At 40.8% G+C, this 22614-nt stretch overlaps 1 protein-coding gene and 1 long non-coding RNA gene across 3 annotated transcripts; one reads left to right on the top strand and one right to left on the bottom strand.

The window, feature by feature from the left end:
- Positions 1-212: 212 nt before the first annotated feature.
- On the top strand, positions 213-8708 carry fam20cl (family with sequence similarity 20 member C, like). Its single transcript, XM_020651334.2, has 10 exons — positions 213-721; positions 1140-1318; positions 3789-3867; positions 4268-4360; positions 5157-5272; positions 6016-6196; positions 6586-6695; positions 6869-6950; positions 7096-7155; positions 7298-8708. Exons 1-10 carry the CDS (start codon positions 213-215, stop codon positions 7554-7556), a joined length of 1668 nt encoding a protein of 555 aa, XP_020506990.2. The 3' UTR covers positions 7557-8708.
- LOC114918466 (uncharacterized) lies at positions 7373-22061 on the bottom strand. Of its 2 annotated transcripts, none has more exons than XR_010668815.1 (3): positions 21782-22061; positions 20197-20344; positions 7373-7477 (listed from the first exon to the last, which is right to left on the bottom strand). It is a non-coding gene; the product is annotated as an uncharacterized lncRNA (long non-coding RNA). The 2 variants fall into 2 exon arrangements; XR_010668814.1 differs by lacking the exon at positions 21782-22061 and adding an exon at positions 21491-21771.
- Positions 22062-22614: the final 553 nt, after the last annotated feature.

Genomic DNA, 22614 nt, shown 5'->3' on the forward strand with positions numbered 1-22614 from the left:
CCAGTTACTTCAAAGGACACATTTGTATTCAGCTGGTGTTTTTCTTATTTGGTTCAATCCTGCATGTTGTAGAAGTGCAAGGCAACGATCAGAAGACGTTTCATCATGATCACGTTTGAAGGGTTGGCAGGGCTTCATGGTTTGTTTGGATTTTAAATGTCTCTCTCTCTCTCTCTTTCTGTCTCTGTATTGTTTCCTCTCTCTCCTCCAGCATGATAAGACTGAAGCCGGGCCGATCCACTCGCTCCATCTATCTGGTTCTGGCGGGTCTGTCCCTCGCTCTCCACCTCCTTCTGGCAATTTTTTGTCTCTCTGTCCTCCAGACAGCCTGCATCCTTCCCAACTCCTCCACCATTAAAAGAACCGATGATCAGTCTATCTCCCACTCCTCCTCTTCGTCAGCTGCCTCTTCTTCACACAAACTACCCACAATCCCCCAGAATGAAGAGAATCACAAGCTGATTGCCAAAGCTCTGCACCCTAAAGAGAAGTACTCATTCGTCAACGCCAATGAAAAGAAACTAACTGCACCAGGAAAAGGGATTCAAAAGGTCAAAGGCCGTTCTAAACTGGAGGCGCTGTTCAAGCACCCGTTGTATAACCTGCCACGCCCTGAGCTGCAAGAAGCTGATTGGCTGCTACGGCTTAAAACAAATGAACATGCAGAAGATTCAGAAAGTGAGGAAGAGAGGGAAGACGCCATCAATAGTGATAGCGAGTGGTGAGTGAAACTGCTGGAGAAAATATATAAATCATTCAAATGTCCACTAGATTATACATAACTATGGCTTCTATATTCATGTTATTAATGTGGCTGTGGGGTTTGAGAGCCAAAATAACTTTGTTTGAAGTTACTTAACTAATTATATAATTAGCCTCTATTTCAGCGAGCTCTCTGGCCAATGTTATCTTGTTTTTGTTGTTTCTTATTCCGACCACATTTTCACTAAAGGTAGCTACTACGGTCACCATGGTTGCAACTTCATCATTTTGTGGCACCATCAAATTAGGTCACCATTTGAAAGAATATATGCTAAACCCCATCTGCATAGTTCTATTTTTTCACCCATAGAGTAAGCTGTATGGGTGAATCTCTGAACAGTGTGACTCCCATTAATACTCTACTCGCCCTCCTGCAGGGAGAGTTCCAGTCAGGAGGAAGGCTACGACAAACTCAATTGGACGAACGACGTGGAGACCCACCCTCCTTGGCTGAGGTTCCACCTGGGCATCTCTCGCTGGGAGCTGTACAACAGGAAGGACCCCAACCTGGCCCAGCTGACTCACTATCTGGCAACAAAGCAAATCCTCCGTGCTGGTAAGCCAATGAGAGGAGGGGGGGGCAGGATCAAAGGGGGAGGGGACAGAAACAGAGAGGACAGGCCCCGGGAAAGGAACCAGATAGAAGGGAGAGGTGTTAGAGGAAGGTGAAAGATTAATTTATTACTCTGCCTTTTATCTTCTGCAAAAAAAAAAAAAAAAAAGATCCTGAAGTGTCAGCCGGACACGAGTACTTTACATTTGAAAGCTAAATTGTGCAACTATCCTGGTTTGTTATAGTTCTGTCCGTTAGTTTTGTCTCATGGGGTTCAAGGCCACACAGATAAAACACAATACTTAATCCCAGATCATAATACTGCACAAAAAAAACTAAAACCAGAAACTGCCCAGATATTTAGCCTGACTTGTCCTTATAGTGCTCACGCTTTCTTGTTTTCTGATTCTCCCTCTCTGACACATTTCAGAAGCCACAAACATGCAGCTCACTCAAACTCTAATCTCTTTATACAAACAAGTCGCTCTGTAAGAGAGCCAGAGGCAACACAGAGTATTCACTCAAGTTTTCTCTCAGTGAATACAGTAAACCGTGCCAAAGTTCATTTTTAGAACAGAGGAGGGTACGTACTGAGACAGGCATCCACACAAAGTCACACATTTAGGATGAAATGTCTTCATGTACACATACTGTAGCTTAGACTCACACTGATGTATGAAAATAGTGACTATTGAAAACAAATTCATACAATAAAAGAGTAAAGGCTGGATGATTCAGCTCTCTGTTGATTAGCCATATTGGTCTTAGACTTCTTGTTTTGGGTGGAGGGAAAGAAAACATTGATGATGCAGGTACGAACGGGCATACACTCATTGTTGACTGTTTATGAATGAGTGAAAAAATTTGTTTAAAGGTTGACACAAATACGAACATTTGCACTACTGAACTTATTATTTTGGGTTATATTTAATTTACTATTATGATAGTTTTATCACAAATGTTAGACACATTTTAAATAGCTATTTCAGGCAACTCTACTGCGTCTGTAATTGTTGTTGTTCATCTCCCTGTCTGTCTGTCCATGTATCCATTTGTCTGTGTGTATCTGTCTCACTGTCTGTCTCCACATACATCTCTTTCACACCCTGTCTGTCTATCTCCTATCTGCATGTTTTCCTGTCTGTCTTCTTGTCCTTCAATCCGTCTCTCTGTCTATTTACCTATCCGTCCATCCCTTTCTGGCTCTCTCTCAGCTGATTCATTCAAGCTATATGGCTGCTCATTGTTCATCATCAGGTCTGCTTCTGCTGCAGGTTCCTTTATGTTGAGAGAAACTTTTTCCTCTCTTGTCAAGTGTTTACTCATTAGTAGATATATGTTGGTTCGCTCAAAATGTTTACAGTCTGGACCTGCTCTGTATATAAAGTATCACAAATAACTTACACCAACAACAGCCGCTAACAAAATCCTGAATCTAATGTACCGTTGATGTCAGTACTATCAAGATTATGAAAAGAAAAGGCAGATATGTTATATCACAGAAAACCTAATGTCTTAAATCTGCAGCTCACATTATTTTTGTGATAAGGTCATAGATATAATCCTACTGAACTTTTAAAATCCATTAAACCCCACACCGCACAGAAACAAAGCAGCATGAACACAACGTCCCAGCATCCACACATGCAAATGTTCTTTTTGTGTTTTCTCCTCTCAGACACCGTGCCTGTGTTCAGCACATTGCAGGATGAATAATGCAGCGAGATTTGTGTTATACGCCGCAGATTAAAAGCTTCTCACAGCTACAGACTGATTTGTTTTTGATGCTTTCGTCCTTTTTTTCCTTCACATTTAAACCTCAATTACAGTGTAAATATCTTTTAAATTATTTAGCGCAGAGGATAAATAAATTGCTTTATAAAACGAGTGAGAAACAGGTGTGAAACAACCAGCAGTCTGTTGCTCTGAGTGTCTGGGACCTGAACATGTTCGTATCTTGTTGACTTGAAAGAACTAATGTTTTGATTCAGAGCCAGTTGTCTGAAGTGTGGGTGAGTCAGCTCATGTTTTGTTTTATGGACATAAGAATGTGTCTCATTGTGCAACTCACAGATGCATCGACAATGAATCAAAATTACAAACAAGCTTATGACACAGTTCTCGCTGCCTTCAGTGCTGCAAGAGTACAATTACTGCCAAACAATCAATACAGAGACATTCAGGATCTCAAAATGATTCATTATTATTTACATGAATAATGCATTATGGGGAGAATAAAACTGTTTCCATCAGGCCAATATTTGAAGTATTCCATCCACGTCCAAACTGGAAGAGCCGGCTGCAGTGCTGTATAATTATGTAAGATGCCACCAAATGGAGAAACCGTTGTGATACACAGTATTACAGATTTATACAGTGCAGTTCTGGATTAACACCACAAATACCTTAATCAAATACGGCCGATATGTGTTTCTCATGATGACTTACTCTTCCCTTTATGCATGTCTTTCAGTTCAGAAGACAGGAGGTACGCAGCTCAAACTTCTCATTTCGTTCCCAAACTACGGAGAAGCTCTGCTGAAACCCATGAGGTAAGACCCCACTGTGACTGCCAACATATGACTGACTGATGAAAGTCGAGCCATCAGAGTGTTTTTGTTGTTCCTGTTCAACACTGATTTACGTAGAGAGGCTTCTTATAAAGCAACAAAGCAAAGCATTCGTCTTCTCTTACACATCGCAATAAAGTATAAAGGTGGTGGAGAAAAAATAAAAGCCTGGTATTGTGATATTAAGTTAGATAGTATTGTATACACAATTAATAGCATTTTTAGTAATGTTGCAGGTACCACAATAGTAAAAACATTCTTTCGCAATCCACTGGAGGATGCCATGCTTCATTCAAATTATATGATCAGATGAAAATATTTTAATTACATAACCTAAGAAACTGTGTTGATGTTTGTGTGTTTCTTTTTTTTCCCCATATAGACAAGCTAGAGATGCGGAGACAGACGTGAACCTCTTCTACTTCTCAGATTTTGAAAGACACAACGCGGAGATCGCTGCCTTTCACCTCGACAGGTACAGAGTCAGTTGAATAAACTATTTTCACAAAGAAGCCATTTTCCTCTGACATCATACTCAGGTTGGAAAACTTAAATGCTGTCATAATGTCTTTCTGCTTTTTTTTTTATAAAGTGAATCTAACAACTGAAAACACAATGTGCATTGACAAAGCAGAGGGAAATGTGGTAATATTTGAAGTTAAAACAACCGATTTAGTGGCCTACCGGCAGAAAACAGCTAACATTGAATTTAAACCACTTTCTAGCTAGCATTAGCCAGAAAGTATAAAAACAACAACAGGAAAGTAATCTACTCCAAGCTTAAAAAACAAAAAATTTGAAAGGAATTTACTACCTAGCTGATCAAATATATTTAGATGCTAACATACTATCATTAGCCGTTTTGTAATGTTGGCTTGGGGTTATCAAATGTGTCCTTGTAGCAAATATGGTCCAATCTTTCAGATCTTCATGATCATTTTCCTTTTCAGTTGCTAATGTATCAATAAGTAGTGCAATCATTACTTTTACATTACCCTACACTTACATGGTGTACAACATTAAAGATAGAAGTCGTACCCTGAGCACATTGTCAAGGGAAAATGGCTGCTGTGTGAATATGGTGTATTCTGTGACGAAGCTGTTAGAACGCTTAGGTCAAAAAGGAAACAAGTAAAGAGTGAGTTAATAAGATATTAGAGGGCTGCTGTTAAATTTTTCTACTTGTTTTTTTCTCACTCATTCCATCGGATGTTAATTCTTGCTGTTGCGTTCTGGTTTCCACTTTGGATTTTTATTCCCTTCTATCCCAGAGTGCTTGGCTTCAACAGGATACCTCCAGTGGTTGGTCGACTCATCAACGTCACCACAGAGATCAGAGAGATCACTACTGACAACAGGCTGTCCAGGTCATTCTTCACTTCCCCAGGTACACTTTCACAAAGTTAATCACCATACATTGATGTCTTCCAGAAAATGTCATGTGATCTTCCTTGTGAAGGACTCTCTCTGAATGCTCGTCCAGTTGTATCTTAGTGCTGAATTGACCACTGCATCCCGTTACAGAGACCAGACGTTGTAGTTGGCATTTTAAGAACTGTATTAAGCTGGTTTCATCAGATCAATTTCAGTTTGTTCATAACTATGATAGCTGCTCTTTAAAGTATAGAACACAATAAGGTTATTTTTGACGTTCTTCAATATATTAAATCAATTTCAAGCTATCTATCCAATTTTTTCTTGTGATTTAGTTGCCATGTACTTTCCTTTTTCTGTTCACAACTATTTAAGTGAAAAATATTTATGTAGAGCTTCTGTCTGTGTTAAGACAGTTTTTGAGTTTGTTGTATTGGTTATGTCATGTGTTTTGTTGTAGTGTGAGTATGAATGTTATGGATGTGTTTTTATGTATTCTAACTAATGAAATATTGCCAAAGATATGGAGACCCCAGGAAGAGTAGTTACTGTAATGGGGATCTTAAACAAACCAACAATACTGATGAGTATTTACAGTCTAGGTCTATTCTATATATGTGAAGTGTTCTGAGATATGTTTTCTTATGATTTGGTGTTCTATAAATAAAAAACAATTGATTGACACATTGACATTCACTGGTCATACGAACTAACCATCCGCTACTCTCAACCTGTCATCTCTCTGACTGCTTCCAGCTGGGAACATATGTTTCTATGGCCAGTGTGAGTACTACTGTTCATCAGAGCACCCAGTATGCGGCCAGCCCCATGCGCTGGAGGTTTCCCTGGCTGCCATGCTACCTGACCTCACCATAGCTCCTCGCAGGTCCTGGAGGTCACCATGGAGACGCGCCTACAGCCACAAAAAGCTAGCGAAGTAGGTAAACTATCAGTACAGTGTCTTTTTGATTGTCATTACTAATTTTCAGATTATATGTATTAGTGATGAAAAATGAGTGATTTTCAAGATCAAATGAGTGCTTTTTTTATTGCATTGCATTACTGCTGTGTTTTTGTGAGTCATTAGTGACCTCCAGAGGTGTGGAGGGAGAACTGCAGCACAAAATATTTTTTGTCAGTGCAAACAATATTGATGACAACATAGAGACTTTATCGTTTGTGTATTAAGAAGCGTGCAATTAGAAGGCTGTTGGACAATTAGAAGACTATTTTCCAACATGTTAGTTGTGCATTTTATTTTTTTTAGCATGCATATTTGCAGGAGCTTAGGTTAATGTGACTCTGCTCTACTTCTGTTGTGTCCAGGTGGGAGAAGGACGCTGCATACTGTGACACGGTGAAAAAGACACCTCCTTACAGCCACGGCACCAGACTGGTGGATCTCATAGATATGGCCATACTGGACTTCCTCATGAGTCAGTCTCTTTGTTTTAATGTCAACCCTGTAGTGAGTTTGTTTGCAGCTTAAAAGGCTTACAGGTCCGACCTCTAGTTAAAGGAAGAGTCACAGATACGAGAATTAAAAATAAAAAAACCACAAATCAGAGAATCTCTCTTGTTAAGGCATTGATTTGTTTCTCATTCAAAGGCAACATGGACAGACATCACTATGAGACCTTTGAAGAATTTGGCAATGATACTTTCCTGCTACACCTGGATAATGGACGGGCGTGAGTACTATCACTAATGTTGTCATTCTGTCACTGTTATCGTGGGAGCAACAGCATACTAAGTGTTTGACATGTCTCACTTCTGATATGTTTTGGACACTGAGGCAGCATATATTATTTTGTTTTGACTGATAATGTCTTCCAGGTTTGGGCGCCACTCTCAGGATGAGCCATCTATTCTGGCTCCTTTGAAACAGTGTTGCAGGTAAAACAGAACTCAAAAGGCTAGTTGAGTGCGCCTTAAAAAAAGGTCTGAAGAAATCAAACCTTCAAAAACTGTTCCAAGTTTTTAAGAGGGTATGCTCTTTTTGCATCAACATATTGACTCTCTGTACCTATGCTTGTAGGATCCGTCGCTCCACACTCCTCCGCTTGCGCCTCTTGTCCCTCACAAGCTTCCGTCTGAGCGATGTCATGCGGGACTCCCTTCCCCAGGACCCTCTAGCTGGTGTGGCCCCCCTGCTGTCTGAAGCACATCTCTCTGCTCTGGACCGCCGCCTCGCTGCAGTCCTGCAGGTGGTGCAGAGCTGTCAGGAGCAGCACACAGATGTGATTTATAACGACTTGGAAGGATATGAACATGAATATGATCAACAGCTTGACTGAGGAATAAGCATACATTGTAGAGTATAAAGCTTATGCATGTGTGGGTTTTTGACCAACAAGAACAAATAGTTTTAAATTCACATCTTCACTTGCAGGTTTTGGATCAAAAAGATATAGGCATGTCCGTGTGAAAGAAATAATTTCTCTTCTTGTCTAGTGTAATCTGGAGAACTCAGACAGGTGGATCGAGTGCATATGTAACTTCTGGATTTCTGCGTTGTGTTGTGTGAATTGATGATGCTGTGGATTCTTATGATCACTTTTTATCTGGCAAAAGGAAAGCACAGACAAAATTCTGTTTCAACTTCCCAGTCCACTCCAGATCCTACACAGATTAAATAAAAGTGCTGTACGTTATGTATGCTAATTTAATGCACGTGCACGTTAACTATCTTAAATAGCTGTGCACGGCGAGCTAGGCTCCATGGCTAATAAAATAACATATTCAGGATATTTCAATTAAATCAATATACCAACAGCTAACAAAATACAATAAAACATTCTGGAGAACATAAATGTACACAAAATAAAACAATAATTCAAAGGATGGAAGGATCCATGAATGCACGATCCTTACAAGTTATACCTTGTTGTAAAGGTGACTAATAAGGCTTTCCAACCGTATATAATAACAATTAGCACCAATTACTATTATTAAAGGGGCGAAATTATTGACCGAAATAGCGCTTCCAAACTTTTTTTGAAAACTGGTGATAGATTTCATGAACATTGGGGGTGCTGTTCCTGTTTAAAGATCATATTGAAAGAAAAAGAGCAGCCTTCAATATTACTCATTGAACTGGGACATGTTCACTTTGTACAGAATGACAAGAATGACGACTACATTTCATTCATTCAGTTTCAGGTTTATCATGAACTTTGATGTTATTTGATGTAGGAAGTAAGCCCAAGAAGAACTACAAATGTGTTGTTATTTTTTTTTCTTTTAAGGACAAATAAACAATCAGAGTGGAAGAATAATCAATATATTTAAGTTGGTTTTTTTTTATCAAGGAGCGATCTATTTGTGTGTGAAAGTTTGATCCTTTCTGCATTGTTTATAAAGAAAGTAAACTTTAGAGGTGAGAGGAGACTGTAAAAACTCATGTGTGCAAAATGGTCGTGTAACATTCTATGGTTGCCATGGTTCCCCTTAAAGTGCATCATTCATATCAGATCATCATTTCAACTCAAACAAACTCTCAAGACAGCCACAGAAAGTTGTTCTCAAGTTTAAATCAGCGATTTCCTCTGAAAATCACGCTCAAACTGCAGATTTTTTCCACCCTAAGAAGGACCAAAGATTTTCTTAAACTGACACGAGCCAAACATCCAACTTGTGTCATGGAAAATGTAAGATTTTCACTTTTTGACTCTCTGCTGTTTACTATACAGTTTAAACTGTCTGAACTAGACTGCACCAGATTTCTTTTCATCCATTTATTGGAATAGATTTAAAATAAATCTTTGAATACTTCAATAATATTTGAAATCTTTTCACATATTCAATAAATGGTTCATTAAAGAAAATAAAATCCCATCAGACACAGCCATGAATGAAATGTAGCCATGAATAAAATGTGTGTTATAGATATTTGTTACAGTTTATAATTCCCAAACAGATAAGTGTCATTAGATAAGTGTCAGAAATACTATTGAGTGGACATTTCACTTCATTAGTTTCTTCTGGGGGATTTACTGTTCAGAAATAAAATGATTATATAACAAACATCAGGTGAAAACAGGAGCTCAGTACTGACATGTTTCAGACTCATCAGTCTCACTCTCTGCAGACTCACTCGTCTTTACAGTTTTTTTCTCATTTTAAACTGTAATATAATTGTTTCATACATTGGAGGGTTTTAGTAATTATGCGACTGTCTGTTTGTGTGTGCAGGTTACTTTTTAAAATCTTTGTCATGTTTCTGGATCAATTTGTGTGTCCATTGTAAAAGCACAAATATGTACAAAATGGCCGAAATACTCACTGGTTGCTATGGTTACCCTCAAAGTGCATCATTTATATCAGATCATTTAAACATAAAAAACCTGAAAGAGTCACAAGAAGTATTTCACAAGTTTCACAGTAAAAAAACATTTATAAATTAAATAATTAATTGAGTTAATTTTCATTCTGACAAGAACTAAAGACTCAGAGATTTAAGAGATCAACTTTACAAATGTTGAAGAAAAATAAACATTTAAATGTTTTAATGATCTGATCTGTTATGATGCAGACAGTCAAAACTTTACTGGATCATTTCTCTGTTCTGTTTACTAAATAAAATAAGTTAATTACAGTGATGCCATCTTTAAGACACAGGCCCTATTTTCAAATCATTATTTTATAAAAACAAAATATAAATTTGTGCTCTAAAACATTCTTCATGAAGAATTGAGAAAAAATTAAAAATACTGAATGATGTCCAACATCTGCAGCAGTTTGTTGTCGCTGTAAAGCACATTGTAACGGAGTTTAGAAAGTAGCTTTGTATAGAAAGAGTGATTATTCTGAATGATTTATTTTAACATTATGTGTTAGATGAGTTCAAAAAGTCTTGTATTAACATTTGCAGAACATTATTAATGTGACATCATGAAGTGTTGTTGTTGCATTGACTGTATTTCTGAAGTGTTGTTCTGTGTCTGTGTTGTTACAGCGTGTTGTGCCCGTTCACCTGAAGGACCATGACTACTGTAAGACAGTGAGAGTCTCATCACGCCTGGCCGAGAGAAAGCCTCGAGCTTTCACTCGATGTTCGTGCTGCAGGAACGACCTGGTAAGACATTTGATTTTCATATTTTGAGAAAATAATTTCCAACTTTCTCAAGTGTTAAAGTCAACTGCTAGATAATTATTAACATTAAAAATTGCTCAGTGATCTCCTGTTTAGCAGTATTGCATAAACGTGCTCAATATTGACATTTCAATGAGTGTTATCTTGTCTTTAAACTTGTCGACTAGTCTGAATATAAATCAGCATTTGATCAACTGCATCCCTAAAACAGGCCAATTCATATTTATCAAAATATGCAGAAATTAAGTCACCTGAACGTCTGACAGAAATCCTAACACTTAAATCTACCTGAAACCAAATAGCTTCTGCATGCAGTTTAAATTTCCTCCTGAGATTGTAAAAGTATGCCTCTGTGAACTCAACTGGAGCCTGACATGTTTTTGTTTGTTGGTGTTCTTTCAGGACTCAAACCACCACCACGCAGCTCCTGCTGCTGAACAGTCCAGGAAGAGGAAGCGGACCTCTGTGGCCCCTCCTTCCACTTCTCCTGCTCCTCAGCACCCTGCCAACGATGCTGACTCTCCTGCTCTGGTCCTCAGGCCCCGGGCCACAATTCCAGCTGACCAGCTACCAACGGTCTCCTCTGTGCTCCCCGGTCCCCAGCCCTCCATCGCTCCTCTGTTCGAAGACGGCCCACCTATGATCCACCAGCTTTCAGTGCCACAGTACCAGTCGCTCTATCACTCTGTGGTAGACGACATGCTGCGGTACAAGAACGGCCGTCTTCGACCTTACAGCAAAACTCTTGGACTTCTTATGAAGCAGAAGCTGTGGGAGCGACTGGATCGCCCGATGTTCACAGAAACTGTATACGAGACAGGACTCGTTCATGTGAACGTCTCATACGGGGTTGGAGTCAATCCTCCCCTGTATGATGTGGACGTATCTGGGGAACCGGAACCTGGAGCACCACTGAGAAAAAGAGTAAAGAACTGATACGATAGTCTTTACCTTAGTTGATCAGTTAGGATCTGTAAATATTAGAAATAATTTAGATTTAAGAATAGAATTTTAGATTTACCGGTAAGTACAAGTTTAGATTTAAATGTAGTAGTTAGTTAGAACATGTTAGTGAAAGAACTCAAACGACACCAAGTGCCTGGATAAAAAACTTTTTGCAAACAACCTTAAGTACCTGAACCGTCCTCCACCTTCAGCCTCTTTAAAAGTCCTGCCTCAACCAGCCGTCTCAACATCGAACCTGCCTCCATCCTTAAAAAAACATCTGTGACCTCCAACATGTGCCAGCAGCTTTTACCATCTATATGCTGCAAAAGAAAAAGTATCTTTTGACCTCCAGCTCAAGCCTCTGAACCCGACCATCAGCCTCTGCCTCCACCTGCTCCAAATTCAAGACAAGAGCTTCAAGCTCTCAAGCCTCTGTCATCTACCTGCAGCTGCCTCCACCTGCAGTTTATGACTCCTGCCTCGACCAAAACAACCACCAGTCTAAACATTCAGACTGCCTCCATCCTAAAGAAGAACATCTGTAACCTCCAACATGTGCCAGCAGCTTTTACCACCAAGATGCTGCACATGGAAAGAACATCCTTCTACCTCAAACTTTAAAGCCTCTGTTGTCTGTTTCAGATGACAGCTGCCACCAAAGACTCAAACTGAAACACTGCCAAACACCAAAAGCCGGCACCTTTAACTGCAGCCTCTATGAGACATAACAGCACCCTGCCACTGTAAGACAGTGAGAGTCTCATCACGCCTGGCTGAGAGAAAGCCTCAAGCTTTCACTCGATGTTCGTGCTGCAGGAACGACCTGGTAAGACATTTGATTTTCATGTTTTGAGAAAATAATTTCCAACTTTGTCAAGTGTTAAAGTCAACTGCTAGAAAATTATTAACATTAAAAATTGCTCAGTGATCTCCTGTTTAGCAGTATTGCATAAACGTGCTCAATATTGACATTTCAATGAGTGTTATCTTGTCTTTAAACTTGTCGACTAGTCTGAATATAAATCAGCATTTGATCAACTGCATCCCTAAAACAGGCCAATTCATATTTACCAAAATATGCAGAAATTAAGTCACTTGAACATCTGACAGAAATCCTAACACTTAAATCTACCTGAAACCAAACAGTTTCTGCATGCAGTTTAAATTTCCTCCTGAGATTGTAAAAGTATGCCTCTGTGAACTCAACTGGAGCCTGACATGTTTTTGTTTGTTGGTGTTCTTTCAGGACTCAAACCACCACCACGCAGCTCCTGCTGCGGAACAGTCCAGGAAGAGGAAGCGGACCTCCGTGGCCCCTCCTTCCACTTCTCCTGCTCCTCAGCACCCTGCCAACGATGCTGACTCTCCTGCTCTGGTCCTCAGGCCCCGGGCCACAATTCCAGCTGACCAGCTACCAACGGTCTCCTCTGTGCTCCCCGGTCCCCAGCCCTCCATCGCTCCTCTGCTCGAAGACGGCCCACCTATGATCCACCAGCTTTCAGTGCCACAGTACCAGTCGCTCTATCACTCTGTGGTAGACGACATGCTGCGGTACAAGAACGGCCGTCTTCGAGCTTACAGCAAAACTCTTGGACTTCTTATGAAGCAGAAGCTGTGGGAGCGACTGGATCGCCCGATGTTCACTGAAACTGTATACGAGACAGGACTCGTTCATGTGAACGTCTCCTACGGGGTTGGAGTCAATCCTCCCCTGTATGATGTGGACGTATCTGGGGAACCGGAACCTGGAGCAACACTGAGAAAAAGAGTAAAGAACTGATACGATAGTCTTTACCTTAGTTGATCAGTTAGGATCTGTAAATATTAGAAATAATTTAGATTAAAGAATAGAATTTTAGATTTACCAGTAAGTACAAGTTTAGATTTAAATGTAATAGTTAGTTAGAACATGTTAGTGAAAGAACTCAAACGACACCAAGTGCCTGGATAAAAAACTTTTTGCAAACAACCTTAAGTACCTGAACCGTCCTCCACCTGCCTCAACCAGCCGTCTCAACATCGAACCTGCCTCCATCCTTAAAAAAACATCTGTGACCTCCAACATGTGCCAGCAGCTTTTACCATCTATATGCTGCAAAAGAAAAAGTATCTTTTGACCTCCAGCTCAAGCCTCTGAACCCGACCATCAGCCTCTGCCTCCACCTGCTCCAAATTCAAGACAAGAGCTTCAAGCTCTCAAGCCTCTGTCATCTACCTGCAGCTGCCTCCACCTGCAGTTTATGACTCCTGCCTCGACCAAAACAACCACCAGTCTAAACATTCAGACTGCCTCCATCCTAAAGAAGAACATCTGTAACCTCCAACATGTGCCAACAGCTTTTACCACCAAGATGCTGCACATGGAAAGAACATCCTTCTACCTCAAACTTTAAAGCCTCTGTTGTCTGTTTCAGATGACAGCTGCCACCAAAGACTCAAACTGAAACACTGCCAAACACCAAAGGCACCTTTAACTGCAGCCTATACCAGACATGACAAGCTGCTTCCTCCACTTGCAGCCTCTACCAGACACAAGCTGCTTCCTCCAGCTGCAGCCTCTACCAGACATAACAAGCTGCTTTCTCCACCTGCAGCCTCAACCAGACGTAACAGGCTGCTTCATCCACATGCAGCCTCTACCAGACATAACAAGAAGCTTTCTCCACCTGCAGCCTCTACCAGACATACGAAGCTGTTTACTCCACCTGCAGCCTCTACCAGACATACGAAGCTGTTTACTCCACCTGCAGCCTCTACCAGACATAACAATCTGCTCTCTCCACCTGCAGCCTCTACCAGACATAACACGCTGCTTCCTCCACCTGCAGCCTCTACCAGACATAAGAAGCTGCTTCCTCCACCTGCAGCCTCTACCAGACATAACAGGCTGCTTCATCTAACTGCAGCCTCTACCAGACATAACAGGCTGCTTTATCCACCTGCAGCCTCGACCAGAAATAACAAGCTCCTTTCTCCACCTGCAGCCTCTACCAGACATAACAAGCTGCTTCCTCCACCTGCAGCCTCTACCATACATAACAATCTGCTTTCTCCACTTGCAGCAGAGACCAGACATAAGCTGCTTCCTTTACTTGCAGCCTCTACCAAACATAACAAGCTGCTTTCTCCACCTGTAGCCTCTACATGCAGCCTCTACCAGAAATCACATGCTGCTTCATCCACATGCAGCCTCTACCAGAAATAAGAAGCTGATTCCTCCACCTGCAGCCTCTACCAGACATAACAAGCTGCTTCATCTACCTGCAGCCTCTACCAGACATAACAGGCTGCTTCATCCACCTGCAGCCTCTACCAGACATAACAAGATGCTTTCTCCACCTGCAGCCTCTACCAGACATACGAAGCTGTTTACTCCACCTGCAGCCTCTACCAGACATAACAATCTGCTCTCTCCACCTGCAGCCTCTACCAGACATAACAAGCTGCTTCCTCCACCTGCAGCCTCTACCAGACATACGAAGCTGCTTCCTCCACCTGCAGCCTCTACCAGACATAAGAAGCTGCTTCCTTTACTTGCAGCCTTTACCAGACATAACAAGCTGCTTCCTCCACCTGCAGCCTCTACCAGACATAAGAAGCTGCTTCATCTACCTGCAGCCTCTACCAGACATAACAAGCTGCATTCTCAACCTGCAGCCTCTACCAGACGTAACAGGCTGCTTCCTCCACCTGCAGCCTCTACCAGACATAAGAAGCTGCTTCCTCCACTTGCAGCCTCTACCATACATAACAAGCTGCTTCATCTACCTGCAGCCTCTACCAGACATAACACGCTGCTTCATCTACCTGCAGCCTCTACCAGACATAACAAGCTTCTTTCTCCACCTGCAGCCTCTGCCAGACATAACAAGATGCTTTCTCCACCTGTAGCCTCTACCAGACAAAAGAAGCTGCTTCCTCCACCTGCAGCCTCTACATGCAGCCTCTACCAGAAATAACAATCTGCTCTCTCCACCTGCAGCCTCTACCAGACATAACAAGCTGCTTCCTCCACATGCAGTCTCTACCAGACATAACAGGCTGCTTCATCTAACTGCAGCCTCTACCTGCAGCCTCTACCAGACATAACACACTGCATTCTCCACCTGCAGCCTCTACCAGACATAACAGGCTGCTTTATCCACCTGCAGTCTCGACCAGAAATAACAAGCTCCTTTCTCCACCTGCAGCCTCTACCAGACATGACAAGCTGCTTCCTCCACCTGCAGCCTCTACCATACATAACAATCTGCTTTCTCCACTTGCAGCCTCTACCAGACATAAGAAGCTGCTTCTTCCAATTGCAGCCTCTACCAGACATAAGAAGCTGCTTCATCTACCTGCAGCCTCTACCAGACATAACAGGCTGCTTCATCCACCTGCAGCCTCTACCAGACATAACAGGCTGCTTCATCCACCTGCAGCCTCGACCAGACATAACAGGCTGCTTTCTCCACTTGCAGCCTCTACCAGAGATAACACGCTGCATTCTCCACCTGCAGCCTCTACCAGACATAACAGGCTGCTTTCTCCACTTGCAGCCTCTACCAGACATAACAATCTGCTCTCTCCACATGCAGCCTCTACCAGATATGACAAGCTGCTTCCTCTACCTGCAGCCTCTACCCGACATAACAAGCTGCTTTGTTCACATGCAGCCTCTACCAGACATAACAAGCTGCTTTCTCCACCTGCAGCCTCTACCAGACATGACAAGCTGCTTCCTCCACCTGCAGCCTCTACCATACATAACAATCTGCTTTCTCCACTTGCAGCCTCTACCAGACATAAGAAGCTGCTTCTTCCAATTGCAGCCTCTACCAGACATAAGAAGCTGCTTCATCTACCTGCAGCCTCTACCAGACATAACAGGCTGCTTCATCCACCTGCAGCCTCTACCAGACATAACAGGCTGCTTCATCCACCTGCAGCCTCGACCAGACATAACAGGCTGCTTTCTCCACTTGCAGCCTCTACCAGAGATAACACGCTGCATTCTCCACCTGCAGCCTCTACCAGACATAACAGGCTGCTTTCTCCACTTGCAGCCTCTACCAGACATAACAATCTGCTCTCTCCACATGCAGCCTCTACCAGATATGACAAGCTGCTTCCTCTACCTGCAGCCTCTACCCGACATAACAAGCTGCTTTGTTCACATGCAGCCTCTACCAGACATAACAAGCTGCTTTCTCCACCTGCAGCCTCTACCAGACATAACAAGCTGCTTTAACCACCTGCAGCCTCTACCAGACATAACAAGCTTCTTTCTCCACCTGCAGCCTCTACCAGACATAAGAAGCTGCCTCCTCCACCTGCAGCCTCTCATAGCAATGTGTGCTGATGCCTTCACCTTGCATCTCTGTAAAGAATCTTCAGCCACTGCCATCGACTGCAGCCACCACTAGAAACTAGTTCCAGGTTGCACCAGCCATATGTGAGTTCAAACGTAGTCTAGTTTGAACTTAAGTTTACGCTCTACTAACATTTTAAGTGTTGCACCAGCTGAGATAGTTACAATGAAGGCATAAGTGAAAACTTAAACATCACAGCTAGTTCCTAATTGATTCAAAGTCCTCCTTAAAATACTGTCATTGTGATGTATCAATATTTAAAGTGGATAAGCAGAGGGGTTTACTGTTAGCATCAGCAGTGTGTTTTTCTGTGAGCAACCAACACTTTGCAATGAATATTTATGCAACACTTTGTGGTGGATATTCAAATATGTAATCAACCTTACATAACAGCCAAAGAAAAAGGAGATTAATTCAATGTTTATATTGTATAGAAGCATTTTTCTTAAAATAGAAACACTGTTGAAACATTTGGCTTTTTTTTATACTCCCCAGATAGTTTAACTAATCTTTATAACTCTGACTGAATAAAACAAACTCTTACTTGTCTTCCACTCTCTCCCTGCCTCAGTGGCAGGTTTAGTTGTTTTCACCCTTTAATTATCAATATGTTAAGTCTGTAATGCGCCCTGTGATGCGTCTCGCAGTACATCAGAGCCTTTTCTATCACGAAATGAAACGCTTATGTTTTGTGACATCATTTTATTGAAACGTCAGGGTGCTGAATATGAATTTAATGATGGGCTATTAAGACGTATTTCTCTCTTTCGGGTCAATTGAGAGAGAGAGAGAGAGAGAGAGAGAGAGAGAGAGAGAGAGAGAGAGATGCTAAAGGAAAAAAAATGCTTACTGTGCATGCGGGCATTAAGTTGCTGTCACCACTGTTTCTGTTTTTTTTTATAACGTTGCCTGTTATATGATTATTATGAAGACCATATTTATGTAGTAAAATTCCACAGATGACAGTGCTTCTTAAATGTATGGGGAAAGCGGGTAGCAACTTGTAAGTCAAACTTTTTTTTTTATCAGAATCAACAATAGGAAAAAAGTAGATGGGTATAATGACGTGAATAGTCGGTTGTTTATGGAAAGCCTGGGTAATCCTGCTGTCATTTTCTATGTGCAAAGATAATTCCACCCGTCCAACAACAGAGTATTGTTAAATTACATGTTAGTGGAAGATTTCACCACTTGATGTCACTATTATTTTACACCAGCTGTAGATTAAGGTTTTAACTCTTATTTGAAATACAACGCTCTGCTGGTTAAGATGAACCTTATGTCTCTTGTGTCTCTGTGGTGCAACCAAACAATGACACAACTTAAGGTAGGGCCTAACTAGTTACAAGGGTGTGGTGTGGACTTACACTTAGCTTAGCACTTAGCTGGTGCAACAGGCCGCAGCAGCCTTACTTCCATCTGCTCAATATGAAAGGCAGCAGCCATCAATGCCTTTCACTCAAGTAAATTGCAGTCACCTCCAACTGCAGTTTTTGGCTAACAGCTGTAGCTTGAGCCTCCAACAGGAGCCTCTCCTAAAATTTCAGTCTTTACCTCCACTCTGGCAAAATGTGAGACAGCTGCCTTCGTTGCCCTCAACTCAAACCTCTGTTTGCAAACTGTAGCCACCTCAAACTGCAGTCTCCTGTGGTTAACAGCTATAGCCAGCGACCATCACCTGCAGCATCTCCTTTGACCAGCAGCCACTACTGTATCTCCAACTCAAGCCTCTGCCAGAAATCTACAGCAACCTCCACTTGCAAACTCCACTAGGCCGCTAAAAGCTGGAACCCATGCATCTAAGTAGAATCTCTTCTCAAAATGCTGATATAGCTCCATCAGCAACCTCTGAGAATAACCATCAGCCTCAACCTCCACCTGAACAATATAAAGGACAAATGAAGCCATGACAGGAAACCTGAAAGCATCTGCCAAAAACCTGCAGGCCCAGCCTTCCCCTGCAGGATATGAAACACAGCTACCTCAAATGCTTCTGGCTCAAGCCTCTGCCAGAAGACATCAGCTTCAACCTCCACCTGCAAGTTAAGAATGAATGCTGCCATCAATGCCCTCAACCCAAGCCTCTGCCAGCTCCCTGAAGCTCCCTGAAGTAAAACTGAAGTTTCTGAAAGCGACCTTCTTGGCTGCCATCACCTGCAGCTGCCACCAGTCATCGGCACCTCAGCTTGCAAGCCTGGCTAGAAGCTGCCGTCAATTAATCCAACTCAGACCACTGCCAAACACCAACAGCTGCTGCCCCTACACAAGCAATGCACAAGCAATGAGCGTCATTCACCAATATCTAGGTAAGATATGTCTTAATTGTTTTCTCAAAAAAGTTAGTACGCTTTTTTCTGCTATTGATCAGTTATATAAAACGATATGAGTAAGTGTGAAGTTTATACTCATAATTTAGCATTTTGCAGTTCAGATCAAACATAACATGATGTAACAAAAAAGCTGCTCATAATTAAATCATGTATTTCCACATTTTATTTAACCAAAATTTACAAAACAATACATTATTTTGCACTGACATATCAAATCCTTAAAAAATTACGTATTTGGGTTTTAAAAACACATTTTCTTCTTAAGAACAGGTGGTGGCCCGATGTGAGGTTCCAGCTCTGCAAGCTCAGCCAACAACCTTGAGCTGACGCCTCAACCTGCAGCCTTTGCAGGAAAAACAACCCTCCAACTCAATCCTCTCCCAGAAACCTACAGATGCCTCCACTTCCCTCACCATCACAATATGAAAGACAGCTGCAAAAAATGTGTCAATCTCCAACCTCTGCCAGAAACCTGCAGCAGCTTCTACCTGCAGACGGTGGCTGAAAGCAGCAGCATACCTTCACCTGACCTGCAACCGTGCATCTCAATCTTCAGCTTAAGATAAACAGTTGCAGCTTATGCCTCTAACTCCAACCTGTGACCATTCAGGAAACAATCACCACCCTCCACATGTGCAATATTAAATCAAGTGACTTCCAGTTCCTCCAACCGAAGATTCTGCCAGCAACTTTGGATCTCCACCTCAAAATTTCAAACTGTCTCATTAAAAGGGACATTTTTTAATAATAAACAAAGACTATTGCACTCTTTCAACAAGACTGTGAACAGTTGTGTTTTTGGATGCTCTGTAAGATCTTTCCATAATTTGTTTAATGTAAAATATAAATATTATAATTCATGAAGTTATCATTATGACCTTTTTCAAACTTGTGTTTAATGTTTATATAAACATGAAAATGGTAATAAAGGTAAAAGGTAAGAGACACAGTCTCCAGACTGAACATCATTTAGCTTGGGCAGCCTGAGGGGAACAACATAATGTATTCAAATGCTAGTAGATCAAAGAAAGGAAAACACTATCTTAACTTAACAAGTTGGTTAGCCTTACCACAGTTGTTACTTACTGTTTGTTGTTCAGTTAGGAGTTCAAACGCCCAAATAAATATCTTATTTTTACTGTTACAAAGTTAGGAAGCCATTAGCTACATAATCCATAGATATTAACATATAATATATATTTAAACTTACCTTACTTTGAGAAAGTGATCACAGCGAACACAAGCAAGCGAACGTTCAAGACTCATTTTTTCAGGCAATTTTGTGTCAGCGATCTGCTCCTCTCCATCAGTCACCAAGCAGGGGAAGCAGTCACTCATCGTCTGAAGTCAACCATAACCTAGCAAGAGAATATCACATTTTCAGTTGATATGAAGCTTGCAGGTGCAGAAAGCAGGTAACTGACTCACACAGGCTTAAACACATCTCAGCCAGCACTCTCTTTAACTCAAGACTGAAAAGTCATGTACAGTAACTGAATTCATAACATAACTGTACATTAAATGTAAAACACAAACTTTACTTTACAACTTCACCACATTAAACAAAATATTTATTTGGCATTTACCTTAAAATAGTCTAAACCAAATTGCAAACAACACTAAAGAAACTTGTACAACATTTTTACCAAAGTCCACCAACACAAATCTTGTAAACATTTAATGCGAATACTCACCCAGCATGAGAATATCACATTTTCATTTGATATGATGCTAGTGTGACCTTCTCTATATAGTTCTGCTGTTTTCAACACAAGATGGCCAGAGCATTCAGACTGTTAATGGCCAATTGTTCAGATGTCTGTTCTAGGGCTAGGCAATATATCGAGTTTTTAAGATATATCGATACATTTTCAAACAAGATATAGGGCAAGACAATATGGTTAATATCGATATAGTGTAAGTTGCATTAAAATAACATTACAGAGGTGCCAGGTCACTTTTTTCTCATCTCACTGATGATGATGATGACTGTCTGTCCCTCCTCTCTCTCTTTTATTGTATTTAAGGAACAGTTTTATTTTTTAATATAACTTTTTTAATTCATGTGTTTTCACTGTTAATAAAATACATATCGATATATATCGAGTATTGCCATTCAGCTAAACAATATTGAGATATGAGTTTTGGTCCATATCGCCCAGCCCTAGTCTGTTCCCACTTGAACCAGCATGGGGTTGTTTGCTGCTGCTTTTACAGTGAAGGTACAGCTGATTTAGATAAATATAAATGTAAAAAAAAAAGGTAACAAATCATAAAAGTTAAAATGATTAAAAAAAAAAGACATGTAGTAATTTAGTACTATCAACAACAAAAAAAATCTATCTAATGACAGGGTTCTCAAATATCACTATATTACAATACAAACGGTATTTTACATATTAAATCAACATATTAGAACAAACACATCTAAAACTACATTTTGACTTTTTTGAGCTCAACCAGCAGTTTGATAAAACATTCAACAGTTCGAAAATGAAACATACCTACAACAATATGGGACACACACAACCACAGGTGTTCAAAAATAAAGTTGTTCAGGTGTCTGTTCCCGCTCGAAGTTCACTCCTAACGGTCATTAGCGACTCGCTTAAATGCTACTGGTTCATATGAATTAAATCAACAAGTCCTCACAAAGTGGTAAAACTACAGATACTACAGGCGTTTCATTTGATATTAAATAAAAACAATAAACGCTGATACATTTTCACACATATCATGAAACATGGACTATGATTTAACTCTGTTAATGTCCGAGCAAATAGCAAATCACCCACAGCATCAGATCGGTTTTTTTTCCAGATTGCGGTTTAGTACAACGCAAACTTCCGATGTGAATTTTCAAAATAAAATACGAAAAGTGAAAACCATGCAGTTGTTCGTCCCAAGAGGAATTTAACAATGACCTTGAAGTATTTATTTACACTGTATGTTATGGATCGAGAAAACTTAGAGGAGGACCCAGATGCAGAATTAACAAAAAATAATTTATTTTAACAAAAAGCCAAAGGCAAACAAAACTCACTAATTTAAAATGTGCAACAAAAAGCCAAAGGGGGGAAAACAAGGAGCCAGGAGGAAACACTAGAAATTCTGACATAGACAAACAAACTACACTCTGCTTACGATATACAATGAACTGACAAAGAAGGGACGAAACACACAGGGGTAATCAACACAGGTGAGACTAATGACACAGGTGCAGACAATGAGGGCAATCAACACTGGAGGCAAACACACACAGAGGAAGGAATGAACACAAGACAAGAAACACTGAGGACAACTACAAAATAAATACATGAAACACTGAAGACACTGTAGAATGAAAAATTAAGAAACATTAGAACATAGAGGGAAACACCGGGGAAGGATGAGATCTAAAAGATAAAAAAACATCTAACAGTGAAAAACAAAAATAAACAGAACAAATCATGACACTGTAGGCTTGTAGATTTCTTACGTTTAGGCTACCTGGAAATCCTCTCATAAAAATTGCAATGCTTTGCCAGCAGTGAAAGAAGGTGTGCTTTTTTTGTTAAGCCTTGCTGGGAATCACTGTCCACCCCTGGCAACGTCCTATGTGCATAATTATTAATCATGGTAATCCCAA

This window comes from Labrus bergylta, chromosome 16, assembly GCF_963930695.1.
Source record: "Labrus bergylta chromosome 16, fLabBer1.1, whole genome shotgun sequence".
Classification (NCBI taxonomy): Eukaryota; Metazoa; Chordata; class Actinopteri; order Labriformes; family Labridae; genus Labrus; species Labrus bergylta.

What these genes read in the sequence shown, in the direction of transcription:
- fam20cl (XM_020651334.2), top strand. Translation starts at nt 213, where the DNA reads ATGATAAGACTGAAGCCGGGCCGATCCACTCGCTCCATCTATCTGGTT. An exon ending in GTCATTCTTCACTTCCCCAG is followed by an intron (nt 5,273 to 6,015) that starts GTACACTTTCAC and finishes GACTGCTTCCAG; the next exon opens with CTGGGAACATATGTTTCTAT. An exon ending in AGCCACAAAAAGCTAGCGAA is followed by an intron (nt 6,197 to 6,585) that starts GTAGGTAAACTA and finishes TGTTGTGTCCAG; the next exon opens with GTGGGAGAAGGACGCTGCAT.